The 19,475-nt window shown below is 40.7% G+C and overlaps 1 protein-coding gene across 5 annotated transcripts in view; it reads left to right on the top strand.

Moving 5' to 3' along the window:
* Window positions 1–19,475, top strand: part of CTPS2 (CTP synthase 2) — a 95,945-nt gene that overhangs the window by 28,779 nt on the left and 47,691 nt on the right. For all 5 annotated transcript variants that reach the window (XM_072956285.1, XM_072956284.1, XM_072956283.1 and 2 more), the window contains 4 exons: window positions 2,503–2,591; window positions 3,531–3,625; window positions 5,545–5,607; window positions 5,718–5,761. In XM_072956285.1, coding sequence (XP_072812386.1) covers window positions 2,503–2,591; window positions 3,531–3,625; window positions 5,545–5,607; window positions 5,718–5,761 — 291 coding nt within the window. The remainder of the gene's footprint in view (window positions 1–2,502; window positions 2,592–3,530; window positions 3,626–5,544; window positions 5,608–5,717; window positions 5,762–19,475) is intronic.

Raw genomic sequence — 19,475 nt, 5'->3', positions numbered from 1 at the left:
AGCTTCCAAGAATCCTCCAGTGAAGTCACGGAGGACATACTTAAATTCCCCAGCAACGAGCTATAACAACACATGTGAAGTGTGCTGTCTACAAGGGAAGCTCATTAGAGACTCAGCACCCAGAGTTTTTTTGGGGGGGCTAGTCATGTAGTTGCCCTCTGTCTCCTGAGTGTCAGAATTCCAGACTCCCAGAAGGAAAGCGGGTGTTCAACATAAGTCATATTGTTTCTACAAACACTAGCACAGTGGGCCACTCTTAGCAGTTCTGGGAATGGTTGAACCCTCCCCAAATCCAAGTTTCCAGATGCCAGCCAAGGGCCAATCTTGTAAGCGGGCCTTTCCAAGGATAGCAATCAGGCCTGCCATGTTAACATTTTTTTTTTCTCCATGCAGGTTTCAGGCAGTTCTTGAAATTAGGCTTTGCACATCTGGGGACATACATCCTTCATGCTCATTTAAGGATATTGTATTTGTCTAATAAGAAAATAATGGAACACTTTTCCCCTTTAGCATTGGAATTGAATCTAGATTTTAAAAATGTCATATATATATGTATATGTATATGTATCCTCCTTCTAACTTGGAGGACTATCTGGCAAACAGTGATTATTTTTTTTTAAGTCAGTATTATGGGATAGCAGAGGTGGAGTTATATATAGCTTGAATATATTCTTTATTGTTGTTATAGAAGTAGTATATGTTCAATGTAGAAAATCTAAGCAAAGCATAATGTAAAATGCATAAAGTGGAAGATTCTTCCTCCCTGAAATCCCACTTCTCTCTTGTACCTGTTGTTCCTAGATTGATGTATATCTTTATAGACTTCATTCTCTCTATGTATAAACGTTTATATTTAGTAATATTCTCTCTGGGTATACCACAGTTAAAGGAAGTCTTATTATCTTTTTTTGGAGGGGGAAGTCTTATTACCTTGATTTAAATGGTAAAACCTTTATATAATGAGCCAAAGGATACACTTACATGTATGATAAATTTAGTAACTTCCAGCTTAGGACTGATCTGATTTTCTCACTTCTTTGTAGCTCCCTTCTCTAATCACTTTTTATTTTTGACTTTCCAGGGTATAGCTCCCTTCCTGTTCTTCCTATTCCTTCAAGTCCCCTACTCCCTCATAGGAAAAAAAAAAAAAACAGCAATAGAAAATCTGTTATAATACAAATTTTCTAAAGTAAAATTTTGTATCTTTAAAAATTTTGTTTTTTGGAGGGGGAGGTAATTAGGTTTATTTAATTTTTAAATTAGGTTTACTTACTTACTTATTTTCTTAATAGAGGTACTGGGGATTGAACCCAGGACCTTGTGTATGCTAAGCATGCGCTCTACCACTGAGCTATACCTTCCCCCTAAAATTTTGTATCTTAAGATCTGTTCAGATAGCAATTTTTTTCCTGACGTTTCAATCCTTTATTTATAAAATGATTTGTCTTAAAATATTTCAATCAAGAAAATTCTTTTTTTTAAAAAATATTGAAGTATAGTTGATTTACAATGTTGTGTTAGTTCCTGTTGTACAGCATAGTGATTCAATTATACATGTATATATATATTCTTTTTCATTTAGGTTATTAGAAGCTATTGAATATAGTTCCCTGTGCTGTACAGTAGGACCTTGTTGTTCATCTATTCTGTACATAGTAGTTTGTATCTGCTAATTCCAGATAGTAAGTTTTACAATAGGAATACTAAAATCATACAGATATATGGGGACTTTTATGTACATAGGAATTACTGTACATGTTTGTACGTTTTTCATTTAATAGAGTGCATTGGCAGTAGCTTCTGCTAAGTACCGTTTGAATCATGGTCTTGTGCTGTGTTTACCTCTCCTGGCTGTCACGGTGACTTTGCAACTGGTTTTCAGTCTTCCCTCCATTTCCCTCATTGTGCCACAGTGACCTTTCTAAAATCACTCTCTATTCCTTAAGACTTTCATTGGCTTCAAGGGTAAGCTTCTTCTCTTACTGGGTGGAGTCTCTTGAGGTCCCCAAAGCAGTCACCACTTTCTGTCTTTCGTCTGAGGGTTCATCCAAGCTGTTCCTTTGTCTCCCCCCACCCGTCTCCTGCACACCTTGCCACTTGCCTCCTAGCTGCACACATGTGCTTGTCTTGCTTCTGCTCATCCTCAAAGGCTTAGCTTCTTGCACATCTCCTCCCCAGAGGGCTTCCCTGAAGGAACTCCTTCCTGTCTTCTCTCCGATCTGGGTCTAGATCAGGCTTCTGATTCCTTCTGTAGTGTTCTCTTCTTTGCCCATTGTAGTCGTTATCTCCCTGTGGTGTGGATGCCTGCTTATTTGGTTTCATAATCTTCCTGAAAGATTACAAGAGCTCCAAGACAGAGATGGTGCTTTTCTAAGCTAAGTGACTAGTACAGTGTCGGCATGATAAGTAGCTTTTGAATAATTCTGTCTGGGTTAGATGACTCTATTATTTTCCAGTATTTATTTTTCTTAAATGTTCCTTTAATCTGTTGGATGTTTTTAGTACATAGACTCCATTGATCTGGAGCAGACTACTGAAACTGAGGACCCTGTGAAATTCCATGAAGCTTGGCAGAAGCTATGCAAAGCTGAGTGAGTATTGAGGAACATCCACACCAGTTAGGAGGATGCCGTTGTGATTTTTCCATAATGATTTGATTTACCCCAGTTACTAATTTTTGTGCGTTTTGAAAGGTAGTTTGTCATACTTGTGATTCTGAGTGGTTGTGCCACATTCATACTGCACTTACTTTAAAATGTGCCATGTTAATGTTAGTGGCATGTGCAGTAGAAATGGTTTGATCCTGGGGAGGTTGGAAATACTGTATTGGGGGGAAAGTGCGTTGATGCTACTGAAAGATGCAGAGATGGCCCTTAAATATTCAAAGTTAAAGTGTAAGAATGACAGCCCTCCTCTCTTGGGTTTATGTTCTTTTCTACATCATTTGGTTGTAGGTTTTATTTTGTAAGTAATCCATAGAACTCTTCGAGGTGGCATTGGGTTGTGAGGGTAGCATGACCCTCCGGTTTTTCTGTTGAACTCTTTTCTTTTCAAATGAGAGTGTTTACACCGAAAGCCTCTAAAGGGTCTCCTAGCCAGGAAATTTTCCTGTGCCTCTACTAAATTAGCAATCAAAATCCAAGGCCGATTTTACCAGTTTAACTCTTTCTGATTATGTAAAATATCTTAACATTTTTGTAATAATACTTATAAAAGAACCGCAACCTATTTTTATTCAGATAATTCTTTCAGAGGCATTTTTAATTGAATTGAGTTTTTCAGTCATTGTGCTCACCTCCCAGTGTCAGTTGTGAGAAATTTTTGCACCTTCTTTATAACATTGGGAAGATTTTGAGAAGAAAATTCAGATGTGAACTCATGTAACCAATTCTGAAAATAGACCCCCAAGCGTATTCTCTAGCAATTGTGCCAAGTGTTGGATTTGGGATCAGTAAGCATGAATGACTGCAAATAAGAATTTTACAAATAAAAATAACATCAAAGTCACCCTCATTTTGTGTCGACTGCAGTGGTGTTCTTGTGCCAGGAGGCTTTGGAATCAGAGGAACGTTGGGAAAACTCCAGGCTATTTCTTGGGCAAGGACACGGAAGATTCCTTTTCTGGGTGAGACTGATGTTTATGAATTCTGACTATGAGTTTTTTAGATTTTTAACACCTAGTAGGGATAACACTTAATAGGGTTTGTTAACATGAACAATGTGATCTTGAAGTTGAGCATTCAGGTACCAAATAGTTTGCTGCGGGGTCTGGAAACTATATTCTGCAAGCCATACCCGGCTTGCAGTACAGTGGCAGAGTTTGAGACCCTATAGCCTGCAAGGCCTAAAATCTTTACTTTCTGGCCCTTTCCAGAAAAAAATTTCTCAGCCTAGGAGAACTTACCACTCTTCTGGTTGGGTAGCAAGAGGTTGGGAAGAGCTGTTGTTCATACCTGTCCTTAACTTTGTCTGATTCCCACCTGAATTCATCTTTTACCACTTCAAGCAGAGAACAGTTCAACAGAATTCCACCATGTTATTTCTAATCAGAAAGAAAAAAATTTAAGTTAAAATTTATATGCACTTTCTAGAAAAGATAATACAGAAAGACCATCCAGTGTGACAGGGACAGCTCTGTTAAGATTTAGTAGAGCTGGGTCCTTGTACTGCTTTTGCTCAGATTGTAAAGCTTGGCTTCTGGAGCAGTGAAACCAGATGAATTGGAACCTTGATAGTATACAGGCAACCCTGCAACTGGGAATTCAGAAGAAGAGGGAGTACAGAGAGGCTGTGTTTCATGCTGTGCTTGCATGTGCTGGTGGGTTTATGAACTAAGTGGGCCAGCTCTGGTACCCTTTACTTAATATCAGCAGACTGTTCGTTTTCTACATTGCCTCTTCTTTGATTAGCTTCCTGGATGCTGTCCACTTGGGATCCATTTTCAAAAGAGAAGCCGAGAGTCGTTACCTTGATACCTGGCTTTGTTTTACCCATCTAAGCTCATCTGGGCCACTGTTTTCTTCTGAAGTAATCTTGTTTAGTTTCTGTCTAAATGTGCTTAGCATTCTTCAGATAATTTTCAGTGTGTAGAAAGAAGAGTTTGCAGCTCTTTGCCTTTCTCTTTCACACAATGTCTCTATGTCCTGGCCTTACGGAACTTTCTGACGCACTCAGCTGTTTCGTGCTTATTGACTTCTGTTCTGGCCGCCCAGTGTATTGATTATTCTCTCCTTTGAGCCCCTTGTGTCCCTTGTTTATGTCTGTCAGAGCATCTGGAGTGCTCCTTGGCATTTGTTTCTTGGGGAGGCTTGGTGGGCTGCAGTGAATATGGGCACATCCCTCTGGCCACAGGCCTGGGGCTGCACAGGCCTCTTTTTCTCCTTACTGAGCTCTCTGTTCAGTTCCATTTGCATCTACATCCCGCTTAAGCCCACAGGGGAGGTGCCAGCTCCCCCAGCTGCTGCTTTTTCCCTGCAGTGAGGCTACAGGGCTATTCTGGGCTCAGCAACCAGGCACAGACCTCCCGCTCCACTGCCCACCTGTAGGTGCTCCTTGGATCGCAGCCCACTGGCCAGCCAGAGGCTGCCCATGGTCAGAGCCCGTATTTCAGGCTGTGAAAGTACCTCAGGAAGAGGAAGTGTGAAACCCCAGCCCACGGAGACTCCCTCTTGCGTTGAGGTGTTGTTAGATATTCTCTGATGAAATCAGGGGCTCTGGGGTAGCCCTGCAGCCCACACGTGTGCCTCGATCTAGAGACAGATTTGGAGGGGGTCAGATTTGCCTTTTGGACCTTGCCCTGTCCTTTCCTGCCCTTTTCCAGTCTCACATTTATTGCTCCTCAAGTTTGGGTCGTCCAGCCCCTTCCCTGCCCCTGCCACACATGTTCTGAGGGCAGACACTACAGCAGTGAGCTCAGTGGGCCATCTTGCTCTGTTGAGGCCGATGGTGGCTTGGATGGAGGCAATATACAGCCAACAAATGAATAGAAAATACGAAGTGATGCAAAGTATGTTCATTTCTTTATGTATGTACTTTTTAAAATAGGAGTTTGCCTTGGAATGCAGCTGGCAGTGATAGAGTTTGCAAGAAACTGCCTTAACTTGAAAGGTAAGTCTGAAATTTTCTAAAAATCAGTTATTAAAACAGTTCTTATTATTTAAAATATTTTTCAGCAGTATTGGTGAGTTATTGAACTCATTTCGTTTCTTAATCTTCAGATGCTGATTCCACAGAATTTGACCCGAATGCCCATATTCCTGTGGTAAGTGGCTTGTTTATCTTTCTCGGTTGAGTCACTTGTCATTTTGGTTCTGGCTCTTGCCTAAATGCATAAGGGGCTGTTATTATTATTTTTTTCATTCTAACATCAGGACATTTTAATTATGTATTATTATTATTATTGTTATTAGTTTACATCAAACTGCTTTGTTCTTAGTAGTCCATCTTGTCAGCTGTGTCTTGGAGAAAGTCATGATCGTGGACTGGTTTCTCTGTGCAGCAATTTTCAAGCTTAATGTTTAGGAAAGGATTGAGTTGACTGTGATGACACTTTACACACAGCTAATGCAAATACGTGGGCTGTCCTGTCTCTAGACCCATCCCTGTCTGTTCTTCCACTGCTCCTCATCTTCCACCAGTGTCTTTTCCGGTAACATATTCAGTCCAAGGTTCTGGCTGGGAGCCAAGGCCATTGTGCTCTGTCACCTGCTGCTTTGCTAATTCATCCCGTGGCATCCCCATCCCTCCTGTGCTTGGAGTTTTATAGTTGGACAATCTGAATGAGTTCTTTAGATGTATCCTGAGATGCCCTTATACCTGAGATGTCCCTCTTCCTGCAGCCTCCCTACCCCTAGAATCTCAATAAAACCACTGAAGCATTTAATTAAAAAATAAACCAAACCTGATTACTGACAACTTTCTGTTCCTCTTGGGAAGCCTTTCCTGATCTCCCTTCTTTCCTGGCCTCTGCCTTTTGTGCCTCACACCCACCTCTGTCAGAGTGTACACCTCACCATGTGATTGATTTTTTTATTAATGGTTTATTGAAATTTAATTCACATACCATAAAATTTAGCCGTTGAAAGTGTATAATGCAGTGACTTAGCACATTCAATAGATCTCTGCAACCATCACCACAGTCAGTTTTGGACCATTTTGATTACCCCAAAATGAAATCCCACATCCTTTAGCTGACACCCCCAAGCCTCCTTTGCTCCCAGCCCTAGGCAGCTATTAATCTGTTTTCTGTCTCTATGGATTTGCCTGTTCTGGCCATTTCCTATATAGTTGACCTTTGAATAATGCAGGGGTACTGACCCTCTGCACAGTCAAAAATCTGCCTATAACTTACAGTCGGCTCTCTGTATATGCATTCCTCCACATCTGTGGTTCCGCACCTACAGATTCAACCAACCATGGCTCATGTAGTACTGTAGTATTCTATTAAAAAAAACCCATGTGTAAGTGGACCCACACAGTTCAAACCTGTATTGTTCAAGGGTCATCTGTAAATGGAATCATATAATATGTAGCCTTTTGTGACTGGCTTTTACTTAGCATAACATTGCCAAGATCTATGTTATGGCAGTTATAGCATCTATCAGTACTTTCTTTTTATTGCCAAATAATATTTCATTACATAAATATACCACACTTTCTTTACCTATTCATCCATTGATGGATGTTTCCACTTTTGGGCCACTGTGAATAATGCTGCTATGAACATTTGAGTACAGGTTTTTGTATGGACCTATGTTTTCATTTCACTTGGATATATATACCTAGGAGTGGAATTGTGAGTCATACAGTGACTGTGTATTTAATTTTTTGAGGAACTGCCAAACTGTTTTCTAAAGTGGCTGCAGCATTTTCCATTTCCACCAGCAGTGTGTGAGGGTTCCACTTTGTCTGTATCCTCAACACTTGTTATTGTCTTTTTGATTACAGTTGACTCTTGAACAACATGGATTTGAACTGCATGGGTCCACTTAGAGGTGGATTCTTTTTCAATAAATATATACTATAGTACTGCACGATCCACAGTTGGTTGGATCCACAAATGCAGAACTGTGGATACAGAAGGCCAACTATAAAGTTATGCTCAGATTTTTGACTGCTTGGTGGAGGGGAATCAGTGCCCCTAACCCCTGTGTTGTTCATAGGTCAACTGTATAGCCATTCTAGTGAGTGTGAAGTTGTATCTCATTGTGGCTTTGATTCACATTTCCTTGAGGTCTAAGGATGTCAAACATCTTTTCATATGCTTACTGACTCCTTGTACATCATCTTTGGAAAACTGTTCAGATCCTTTGCCCACTTTTAATTTGGGTTTTTTTTTATTATTAAGTTGTAAGGGTTTTTCATATATTCTAGGTACAATTTCTTTATTAGGTATATAATTTGTACTATTGACATTTTGGGCCCAATTGTTCTTTGTTGTAAGAGAGGCTGTCCTGTTCATTGTAGGATGTTCAGCAGCATCCTTGGCCTCTCCCCACTAGATGTCAGTAGTACTGTCCTCCCAACCCTGACTTGTGACACTAAAAATACCTCCAGACCTTGCCAAACATCCCTTGGGGACACAGGCAGAAGAACCCCCCCCCCATTGAGAACCACTGATTTGGAGAAATCTAGTCTGTTCCTCTCTCCTCCAGCATATTCCCTTCCTTCCCTTATGGCAACTATTAATTCTTTTTTTTTTTTAAATGAATTATCTTTCCATATACGTCAGCCTGTATGTCTACTTGTAACCCCTCCCCTTCTTAGATAAATGATAGCATACTCTGCACATTTTTTTTCTGCTTTGCTTTTTTCACTTAACACTATATGTTGGAGTGGAGATCACTCCATGGAAGGATGTGGAGATATTCTTCACTCCTTTTTATAGGCTGCAACTCAGACTATAATGAACCATAACTTCCCAGCCAGATGGTGCTTTTAAGTCTTAGGCTCAGAAGACTTAATACGAGTGAAGGGTTCCTTATAAGGCTTTAACAGAAACATATTTCCTGACTAATGGCTGAAATGGCTGTGCCAGGCAAACTTGGGTTTTCCTCTCTTAGATTATACTTTGGGATAGGAAGCGACTTTACCAGTAGGTGCCACTGTTAGATAGTTTTGACACTGTTAATTCCTCTATCACTGTCCTTTACTCTGTGTGTGTGTGTATACAAACACTTGCTCACACACATATATGGATATACGTTACTTAACAAAATACACATGCTAGCATGCTTGAGACATTGTTCACCCTTGCTTTTTGTACTGATCACGCCACATCAGTGCACAGGAATTTTCCACTTTCTTGCGTTGCTGTGTGCATTATTCTTTATTTAAACAGCCTCATATTGATGAATATTTAGGTTCTGTCCATTATTTGCTGCTTTAAATCATGCTGCAAATTAGTATCTACATATGTCCTTGTACTCACATATTCACATTTCTATGGGATGAAATCCTAGAAGGGGAATTGCTAAGTCAGAGGAAATGGGCATTTTACATTTTGATAGCTTCTATACTCATAAGTGAGATGAGAACAATAAAACCTAATTGCTACTGAACATCTTTATGGTCTGCAATCAGTTTGTTGGAGAAAAATAGCCTTAAGATCCAGCATTTGTGAGGACGAGGAGAAGTCTTATTAAAGAAAAAGACTAAAGTAATAGAATCACCAGGCAGCAAGCTCCAGGAAGCCTGGGGAAATCACTTAAACTTGAGCAAATAACAATGACTTACAGTGGGTAATGGCCATTCTGGCCCTCCTTGTTAAAAAAGTAAATAATTTGGAAACCAGGCGCCTCCTTTAGGGTATACTTGCTGCTAAAATCTGTTTCATGGGTATGGGGGAGGAAAAATAATTTTACCTCCACTCTTTTAGATTCTTGGCTGAGACCCCCTGTAATAAAAGAGAATAACAGGAGAAAAACAAATAGAAGCTTAATAACACGTATACCTCCTGTAGACTCAGGAAAACTGAGTAACTCCCTGAAAAGGCCCAGGCTACCATCTGAAATACCATCCCCAGCTAAAAAGGAAAGATGTTAGAGATGGGGGCATTTTTGGGAGGTTTTCAGGCAAAGCAGAGTAAACATGGGTAAAGTTGTTATGCAGATTTAAGTCGTTATCTTCTCCATTGATAAGAGTTTCTAAAGATTTAGAGTCATCCTTGTCTTCCTGGTTGAGAGAGAGAGAGAGGGAGACACTCTTACCCATGGAGAGTTCCCTTATAAATGTAAATGTCTCTAACAAAAGGGCAACTTCTACTCTGTTTTCAGAGCTTCTCTTGTGTCTGCTGTTTCTTAAAAAATAATCAGCGCAAGATAATCTTTATGCCAAAGAGACATATTTTGGGGTGGAAAATTCTGCTCCCCTTCATGGGTCATCATGCTCCTCCTTCGGCATGCGTGATTAGTCCTGTGGTTGTTTATTAAATCAGTAGAGACACTGGCATATAGGGCAGACACCTAAGAGGAGGTGTTTCTTATGCACATAAGAGGGGAAATAGAATTTTTTCTGAGAGTAAAGGTAGACTCTGAGTCTGAAAGTACCAGGAGAGAGTGAGTAAAATTTATCGTGTCATTTCTCTGCTTATTCCACAAGGAAATAGAAGGCCCTGGAACTCTGCAGAATATTTAGGTTCTCCTGCGAGTATGATTTGGGGGCCCGCTTCCAAGTAGCTTTACTTGCCTTTTAGATGACACTTACCGGGAACACAGCTGCAGCTGACTTGCATTCTGACTTTATCAGTCACACAGCTGCTGCTGACAGCTTTGACCTTGACTTTGGCTTCAGATCTCTGGTTCATGTGGAAGACAGTCCATGGCATGGTGTTTATATTTAGAATGTTTTTGGCTTTTGAGATATCTATAGAAATAATAATCTCAATCTGATGTTTAGGTATGTGGATATGCATAATTTTTAGCATTTCTTTTCTGTTTATTGAAAATAGTAACTTTAAAAATCTGAATTTACATTAGATATTTACACAGCATCTGAAAACAGGATCCGTGTTCCACATTCAAACACATCAACACACACAGTGTCAGCTAAAAAATGATGCAAGAGGCTGCAAATAAGAAAGGAGTTTATTTCAGGTCTTAAGAATTGCAGCTTGGGAGACACAGATTTGGGTAACCCTGGAAGAATGTTCTGAGGGAGACAGAGTCGGGGATTATAAACGCAAAAAACCAAGAGGTTGTTAAAAGTTACCTGGTGAGAATTATGATGGACTCTCACCCGAATAAGAAAACATATGCCCTGGAGGAATCATGAGTTGTTTTAGGGGTCTGATAAGTATCTTGAGTTTCTGGCAGGTGTTCTGATGACTTTATCAGGTCAAAAGGTCAGATTCCATCCAGGCTGAGACGTGCATAAGTCACAGTTCCTTAATGGCTTCCTGGCTCCATTTTAGAGAGCTCTGTTAGCAATACCGACTCCATTTTGTTTTTCCTGTCACAATGTACATGTGGATGGTTATATTGGTAAGGAAAAGTGAGAAATTTGAAGTATTTTAAGCAGATGCAAATGGAGATTTGAGATTGTGGCATTTGCTATTATTTCAATTTTAATTATTTATCTTAGATATGACTTCTTTCATCCCTTTTTATCTAAGGATTTTCAAAGTCAAAATTAATTTTACATCTGACATAGTGGATTTGTGATTGATTCAGTTGAAGGGTAGCTTGTGTTATATATTAAGCATAATTAGTGCATAACATTTTCTAACCTTTAGTTGAAGCCCTGTTTAAGATATTTTGTACTTTCATTTATTTTTCCGCAATTTCATATGGAAAGCAAATTAAGAGAGTTAAAAAAAAAAACCACCCAGAAAACAGCCACTTAGAGTAACCTTCCAGGCAGCTTTTATTAGTTTGAAGACTGCTTTGCATTTAGAACATTGTAGTAAGCATCTTCCAACTATCCAAGCAATCTGAAGTCATTAGGAGCTTAGTTTGGGCTGAAGAACTTTTTTCCCTTAAAAGCAGCTGTCAGGAAGATAGCTATCCTATGGGTAAGATAGCCTTTTATGGACCAGTCTGGGAGCCTAATAGTCATTTAATCCTGTCTCTGTGGGGACCATAGGTTCAGAGTGGATATCAGGCTGTTGGCTGTAGTAACTACTTTCGATATGGAGAAAGAAAATTCTTCTAGGCATGATGGCTGCTGCCTAATGGCTAGGGCCTCTTTTCCACTCCACCCTCCCCCTTATCCAAATCTACCTTTTAAAAGGAGTCAGCATAGCTGGGAGTAAGCCCCCATTAGTGAGTCAACAAGGGTAGTTCATAATTTTAACAATAACTGAATGACTAAATGAGTACTTCAAAGCTAGTGTATTTTAAAGCTTTTGTACCTTTAGCTCAATGGGAAATGCCTTAGGAAGAGGTATTTCAATGACTTCAAAGATTTTTTTCCATAGAAATATTTGGATGCTAGCAGAAAGAGATTATTAAAAAGAAAAAAGTCCCTGTGTGTTCGGCACTCATCCACTTAAGTGCAGTCCTAAATATAGTGCATTACAAGTGAGCAGCCACCACAACCCTGCTTGCGGTTTAGTTGGAGACACAAGACATAGACTTGTGAAACATACAACCAAATGTGTGGGCAGCAGTGAGTACACCCTCAGTAATGCTACCAGCACTGACAACTAGGACTTCTGCCATGTTCGAATGTTCTGGATTTATGCCATCCAGTATGGTGGCCACTAGCCACACAGGACTATGGAGCACTTGAAGTTTAGCTTGTGTGGCCAAGGAACTGAATTTTAAATTTTATATAATTTTAATGAATTTAAATGCCAATAGCCACTTAATCTAGTGGTCATGATATTGCATGGCTCACTTAGATCTTAGATAGTTAAGAATTCAGGGTCAGGGGAAAACTCCTGAAGATTAGAGTAAGAAGGGAAGAGTGTCAGTGGCTTGCAGACTTAATTGGAAGGAGGGAAGGCAGAAGATAGGCTGGAATGTCCAAGATCTGATCATAAAATAGTATGGCCGGGGCACATAGCTCCTGTAGGGAAATGGAAGGAAATAAAAGGGATGGGTGTGAACTTGTGGAGGTCCTTAAGTATCAGTGTCAGAATTAATTGTGAAGGCAATAGGGAACCAATAAGATAATAGCAGCCAATTGTGACATGTTATGCAGATACCATACTCATTACTGAAGACTTTCCAATAGAAACGGGCAGTTTAGGAAGATTCAGTTGGCATGGGAGAGAGAGGGACGAGAGAGGAGAAAGGGACAAGAGGGGAGAAAAGTCTCCAAGTGGGACATGTGATTGAATATCATGGCAGCCTCAGTCTGAGATCTAAGGAGATGGATTGGTGCGGAAGTTATAGTAGAAAGACCTAGCTGTCAGAGCAGCTTTGTGGAATGAATCAACAAGATTTAGTGACTGGACAGTCAAGAATTCTTCATTCAGCAAGTAGCTATTGAGTCTCTTCCATGTGCCAGGCCCCGATCTAGACTTGGGAATGTCAGGGAGGAAGAAACTTTCCTCCACCGTCCTAGGTTCTTCTGGCTGGTATAAGAATTAAATTGACGTGAAACAGATTAACAGGAGAAAATCAAATAAAACTTTAGTAACATGTATACATGGGAGAGACCCAGGAAAATTGAGTCACTTGCTAAAATGGCCAAAGCCTCACCCTTAGCTGAAGACAAAAGAGGATGTTGAGGGTGGAGAGAGTCAGTTACAGGAGGATACCAGGAAAAGCACAGTGAACAAGGACAAGATTGTGATGCAGATTTAAATCTTTGCCTTCTTCATTGATAAATTTCTGGAGATTTGGTTATCATCCTCTTCTAGGTACAGCTGAGGGAGACACTCTTACAAATAGAGATTTTCCTTACACATGTAGATGTTTCTTACAAAAGGGTAACTCCTACTAGGTTTACATAGTTTTTCCCATGTCTGCTGTTTCTTAGAAAATAATCAGCTGAAAATAATATTCTAAAGAGACACATTTTGTGGGGAGCAAGTTCTGTTCTCCAGGGATACGTCAGTGGAAGAATAGATAAAAATCTTTGTCCTGATAGAGCCTACAGTCTGGTAAGGATTGGAGTTTTATGGCTGACAAAATGCTGATACTGTTGATTCAAGAGGAAATTTTCAGGTGAATCCTCTTGAATGTGAGAGATGAGATCAACACTGGAAACCAGGCCAAGAAGGCTGATACAGACATGTACAAGTGTTATTGTTACAAGTACAAGGTTTGGCTGCTCGAAGCTCGAAAGCCAATATTCAAGAGACAAGTGTTAGTTGGAAAGGAACAGTTACTTTGTTCAGGAGACTAACAACCCAGGGAGATGGTGGACTCATGTCCAAAAACCAACTCTGAAGATTCTGCTTGAACCTGAAAGTTTTTAAAGGGAGAACCATTTGCAGAGGGGGTCAGAGTCTTTATCATCTTCCCCTGTGTGCAGACTTTGTTCTGATTGGTTGGTGGTGAGGTAACAGAGATCTTGTGCTCAGCCTGAAGTTGCCATCCTCCACCTGAGTGGGGGCCTTCGTTCCTGCAGAACTCCTCAAAGGTATTGTTATATGTATTCCTTGAGGAGAAACCAGGACCTTGCTACACTCCTGTTTCTTGACTGCTTCTCCTTTGTTTCTGCATCCCCTCTCTTCCCTGTTAAGCAACTGTTTGAATCTGCCCTTTGGAACTCAAGGAGGCTGAATGAAGCCCATTTCCTGCAAATAAGAAACCAGGACTTGGGAAGGATTTGTACCAGGAAAGGCCCTGCAGGGCTATGCTTCGTTTCACAAACACAGACACCCCCCCACCCCCCACCCTTTCCCCTACACCACGCACCACACCCAGTGCTCCAAGTGTTTTCACCCTCCTTGAGAGTTAACCCTCAAAGGATAATTTGTCCAAGTCGGTAAATCTTAGCCTGAGTGAGAAGGCATCTCTCTCATGTGTTTCCTGTGCATTGCCACTGGTTCTTTGAGGCCTTCTTACCTTGCCATTAGGCCCCCTGCTTAGTCCTGGCCTCCACTCTGTGGCACCCCTGTGAACCCCACAGACTCCTGTTGGTGCTGCCTTATCTCCCAAAGCACCTTCACATCACTCTGTGGTTCCTGCACCTTCCTGCTCCCTTTCTGACTTTGGTTTAGTGTGGCAACCAAGGACCTCCATGATCTGAAGCCATTGTGGCGTCCTTAGTCCTCATAGCTGGCATTGCACCCAAAATGTGTGTGTGTGTTCCCTGTACTGCTTTGCACTTGGACATTGTAGGGGAGCAGAATTGGCCACCCTAAAATATATCTCTTTGGCATATTAATTACTTTAAGCTATTTATTTTCTAAGAAACAGCAGACATGGAAAAAACTCTAAACTAAACAACAGTTACCCTTTTGTAAGAAACATCTACATTGGTAAGGGAAATCTCCACTTGTAAGGGTGTCCTGTACCTGGAAGAGGAGAATAACCTAATCTCTAGAAATTTATCAATGGAGAAGGCAAAGATTTAGATCTGCATCACAATCTTGCCCTTGTTTCCTGCCCTTGCTTTTCCTGGGAACCTCCCATAACTGATTCTCCCCACCCTCAACATCCTCTTTTGTCTTTAGCTGAAGCTGGTGTTTAAGGTGAGGATTTTGGCCATTTTGGCAACTGACTCAGTTTTCCTGAGTCTCTCCCATGTATACATGATATTGAACTTTTGTTTGACTTTTTCCTGCTAACCTGTCTCATGCCAATTTAATTCTTACACCAGCCAGAAGAACCTAGAAGGCTGAAGAAAAATTTCTCCCTTGTTAACAACATGATGCTTATTTGAGATGTTTTCTGTCTTCTTGGGTGCCCAGTGCTGCCCTTTTTCTGCAGGCTCTCCTTAAGGTTGTTCTTACAAATCCCAGTTGAAATACTACTTCTTAGATTAATCCTTTCTCTGGCCCGATCCCAGAATCACTGACTTAGGATCTCAGAGGTCTGGAAATTTGTATCTATTATGGTATCTTGTATAATGCCTTGCCTGATTGAGTAGGTGCTTTATATATATTGGAGTTGAAAGGGATCGTATATATTTACTTTGTGAGGGACTGATTGAGATCCAAAACATAGGTGAAAATGGGAAGCTAGCAAGCTAGCATGACCTAGATATTAGAACTCAGCAAAGCACATGTGACAAAAAATAAAACTGTAAACTATAGGCTAATTTTGGTTATTAATAAAGGTATAAAAATCTTAAATACATTAGACTGTCTAACAACACTGGAGAATAATTGATCATGACTGGATAGTGTGTTTATCTTGGGAATTAAATTGATTAACATACCATATTGATCAAAGGAGGGAACCCCACATCACCATAGACACTCAATACACAGTGTACAGTATTTTTGCCCAGGTGCTCACAACTTCGTACAGACTAGGAAGGGAGGGTTACTTCTTAAACAAGAGAAGGAGTATCTTTAATGGGGAAGTAAAGATCTTCCTTGACTTACAATGGGGTTATGTCTTGAATATTGGAAGTACAAAATGCATTTAATACACATAACCTACTGAACTTCATAGTTTAGCCTAGCCTACCTTAAACGTGCTCAGTTGGGAAGAATCATCTAATACAAAGCCTATTTCATAATAAAATGTTGATTATCTCATACTTGTTACTGAACCAAACTTGGGTCCACTCGTCCGATACTCAGCAAAGCCAATCTGCTGACCCTGGGTTGTGGTGAAGAAAAGTAACAGCATTTATTGCAGGGTGCCAAGCAAGGAGAATGCTCAAAAGACTTGAACTTCCCGCTGGCTTTTAGGTGAGGGTTGTTAAAGGCAGCATTAGGGGAGAGGGTCATAGGGTGCCTGATCAGCTGGTGGACCTTCTTCTGATTGGTTGGTGGTCAGGTAAAAGGTGGTGTTTCTGGAATCTCAATCATCTCAGTCATCAGTCTTCTGGTTCTAACCAGTCTGAGATCTCCATGCTTGTAGTCAGCATGGAGTCAGCGTCCTCCACTGGGTTGGGGGATCTTCAAAGATCTGTGTTGGATTGGTATCTAGATCCCTTCAGGAGGAACTCGGAGTCCTGTGACTCTGTTGTTCACACTAGTATTCCTTTTCTTGCTTGACTGCTTTCCTTTTTTCCTGCATTTTCCACTTCTCTAATTGTTAACTGTTTGAGTCTGCTCTTCAGAACTTGGGGAAGGCCTCGGGGATGAAAGCTTTTTCTACAAACAAGAAACAGAGGACATGGAGGGGCTGGTACCCAGGAGGGCCCCTTAGTGTCCTGCTTGGTTTCATAATTGATTGAATACTGTACTGAAAGTGAAAAACAGAATGATTGTCTGGGTGCGGAGTGGTTGTAATGTATCCGTTGTTCACCATTGTGATGGCGTGGCTGACTGGGAGCTGTGCTCGCTGCTGCTGGCCAGCCTCACGAGAAGATCGTTCTGCATATTGCAAACCTAGGAAAAGATCAAAAATCAGAATTCGAAGTACAGTTTGTGCTGAATGTGCATTGCTCTCATACTGTCTTAAAGTTGAAAAATGGAAAGTCGAACTGTTGCAATTTGGGTACCATCTATAGTAGGGGATTCCTTTGACGACCAGAGATGAATAAAGGATGTGCACTATTGTGACTAATAAAGTAGTTAAAATAGGACTGACAGATGCTGTCTGCGGAGTGAAGCTGGCCTTCTCTTGCCTGTTGGTAGAAATAGGAATCAATACAACCTTTGAGAAAATCAACTAGGTGGTCTGTTTCACAAAGCATAAAAATATTCCTACCCTCTGACTGAGACATTTACTTCTCAGAAATTCTCCTGAGGAGATCTGCTATGTTGACAGAAAAGTGAACAGGTATTCATTATGACATCAGTTAGAAGAATCAGAAATGACAGTGATCTAAATGCCTCATAAGGGGGAAATAGTTAAGACCATTAAGGGGTATCCCTTCAGTGGGATATAATTAGTCATTAGAAATGTTTAAGGCTTTTGATGCTATGCAAATACTCTTGTGCTGAATTAGAATGTTACATATTGTGTTTAAATATTCCCTCATGATGTATAAAAATTTCCTTTATTTCTTGGTGGAAGGGTTAGAACTCATTTTTCTGGTTAAATTTTGGAACATTTGAAATAGCTTCCAATGAATTTCCCCAAATTTAGATAGTTGTATGTTCTGACTGTTCCAAATAAGAGGATGCAAAGAGGCTTTTATGAAAAGCAACAGTATAGTATTTTGCAAATGTTTTGTTTTCATTTAAAATTTTCTTTTATTCTTTTCGATGGGACCCACATCCACAGGGTTGAAAAATCAAAAATGTATAATGAAATATAAAGTGAAGAGTGGCTCTCCCACCACTGTCCCCCTTCTGCCCAGTCTTCTGCATGAAACCGAGTAAGGGCTCATGTGCCCATGATGCAGAAAGCCAAACTCTGACAGGGTATTTGCAGCAGAGTAAGGGTTTATTGCAGGGCCTCAAGCCAAGGGAGCAGGGGAGACAAGCCTCAGATGCCCTCCAGCTTGGTCTTTAAGTTAGGGGTTTTTAAATAGGAAGAGCAAAGAAGCTAGGGTTAATCATTGTCTTGTGACATTTCTTAATCACAGTCGTTTAGGGAGTCAGGATGCCTACAGTTTGTGAGTCTCTGGTTGGGTGGTCCATGACCTGGGGAGGTGGGGGGAGGGGGTTTGTTAGCTCATCTTGCCCTGGAGAAACAACCTAAGTGTGTGAGTATTGACAACAGCAGTTTTGGTCATATGACTCTGGTTGATTAGTGTTCAGTTAGCACAGGATTGAGGTCAGAGGGGACAAGAGAGGGAAAAAAGATTTTAATAAAGGAGTTAATCATAAACTTGGCAGGAGAATTCAGTTTTACGGGGATTCGATTTCATCCTAACCTGTAACCCTTGATACTAGTTTCTTGTGTGTCCTTGCAGAGATTTTTTTTTTTAAGCTCATGTTCAAGCAGATTTGAACATATGAACGCCCTGTACCTTACCCTCAAGTCACTATCTACTACTTACTCATCTTGTGCCTGGCCCACTTTGGGCCACCCTGGCAGCCTTCTTAGAGATCCTCACTCACATCACCGGGATTCACCTCTCAGATTCAACTCCTCAGCCTGTAGACAGCCTGCCTGCCCACTCAGTGGGCTGGCGAGGAGGAAGAAATTTTCTTCTACCTCTCTAGGTTTTTCCAGCTGGTGTAAGAATTAAGTTCACATGAGACAGATTAATGGGAGAAAATCAAATGAAAGTTTAATAACATGAATACACAGGAGAGAAAGCTTTCACCTGGAATACCATCTCCAGCTAAAGACAAAAGAGGATGTTGAGGGAAGGGGGTGGGTTATGGGAGGTGACCAGAAAAAGCACAGTAAACAAGGGTTAAGGTTAAGGTTGTGATGCAGATTTAAGCCTTTGCCCTCTCCAATGATAAGCTTCTAGGGGATTGGTCATCCTTCTCTTCCTGGTACAGCCAAGGAGACACCCTTACCAGTGGAGATTTCCCTTATACATGTGTTTCTTATAAAAGGATAACTTCTACCTGGTTTTCAGTTTCTCCTGTGTCTGCTGTTTCTTAGAAAACAACCAGCTTAAAGTAATTAGTATGCTGAAGAGACATATTTTAGGGTGGCAAATTCTGCTCCCCTGTAGAGTGAATGAGGTGGGTGAGTGGGTGGGAGCCCACCTCCGAGTGCCTTTAAGCACGGAGTTGAAGCTCCTGGGAAAATTACAGCAGCCAATTTGACTGACACCCAGCACACACTTCTAATGTGTTAGGTTAAAAAAACTGACTCAAAGGCTTTTCAGGTAGTGATTCTCAGCCTGAGGGTAAGGTCATAGCAGAATCTTTAGGAGGACTTGTGTAGTTTGAAAACCATTCAATATTGTCATTCTCTGCATTTTGAAAGTGGAAATATTCCCCTGTCTTTCTGATGTCAACTACAGAAAGTAAAGTGTGGCAATTTGGGCTCTAGAGCATGACTTAAAAAGAAAAAGATTGACAACCATTGTTCAGAGGTGTGCGATAT

Source organism: Vicugna pacos, chromosome X (assembly GCF_048564905.1).
Source record: "Vicugna pacos chromosome X, VicPac4, whole genome shotgun sequence".
NCBI classification, from domain to species: Eukaryota; Metazoa; Chordata; class Mammalia; order Artiodactyla; family Camelidae; genus Vicugna; species Vicugna pacos.
The sequence above is the reverse complement of the archived record's forward strand: the minus strand, read 5'-3'. Positions and strand labels throughout refer to the sequence as shown.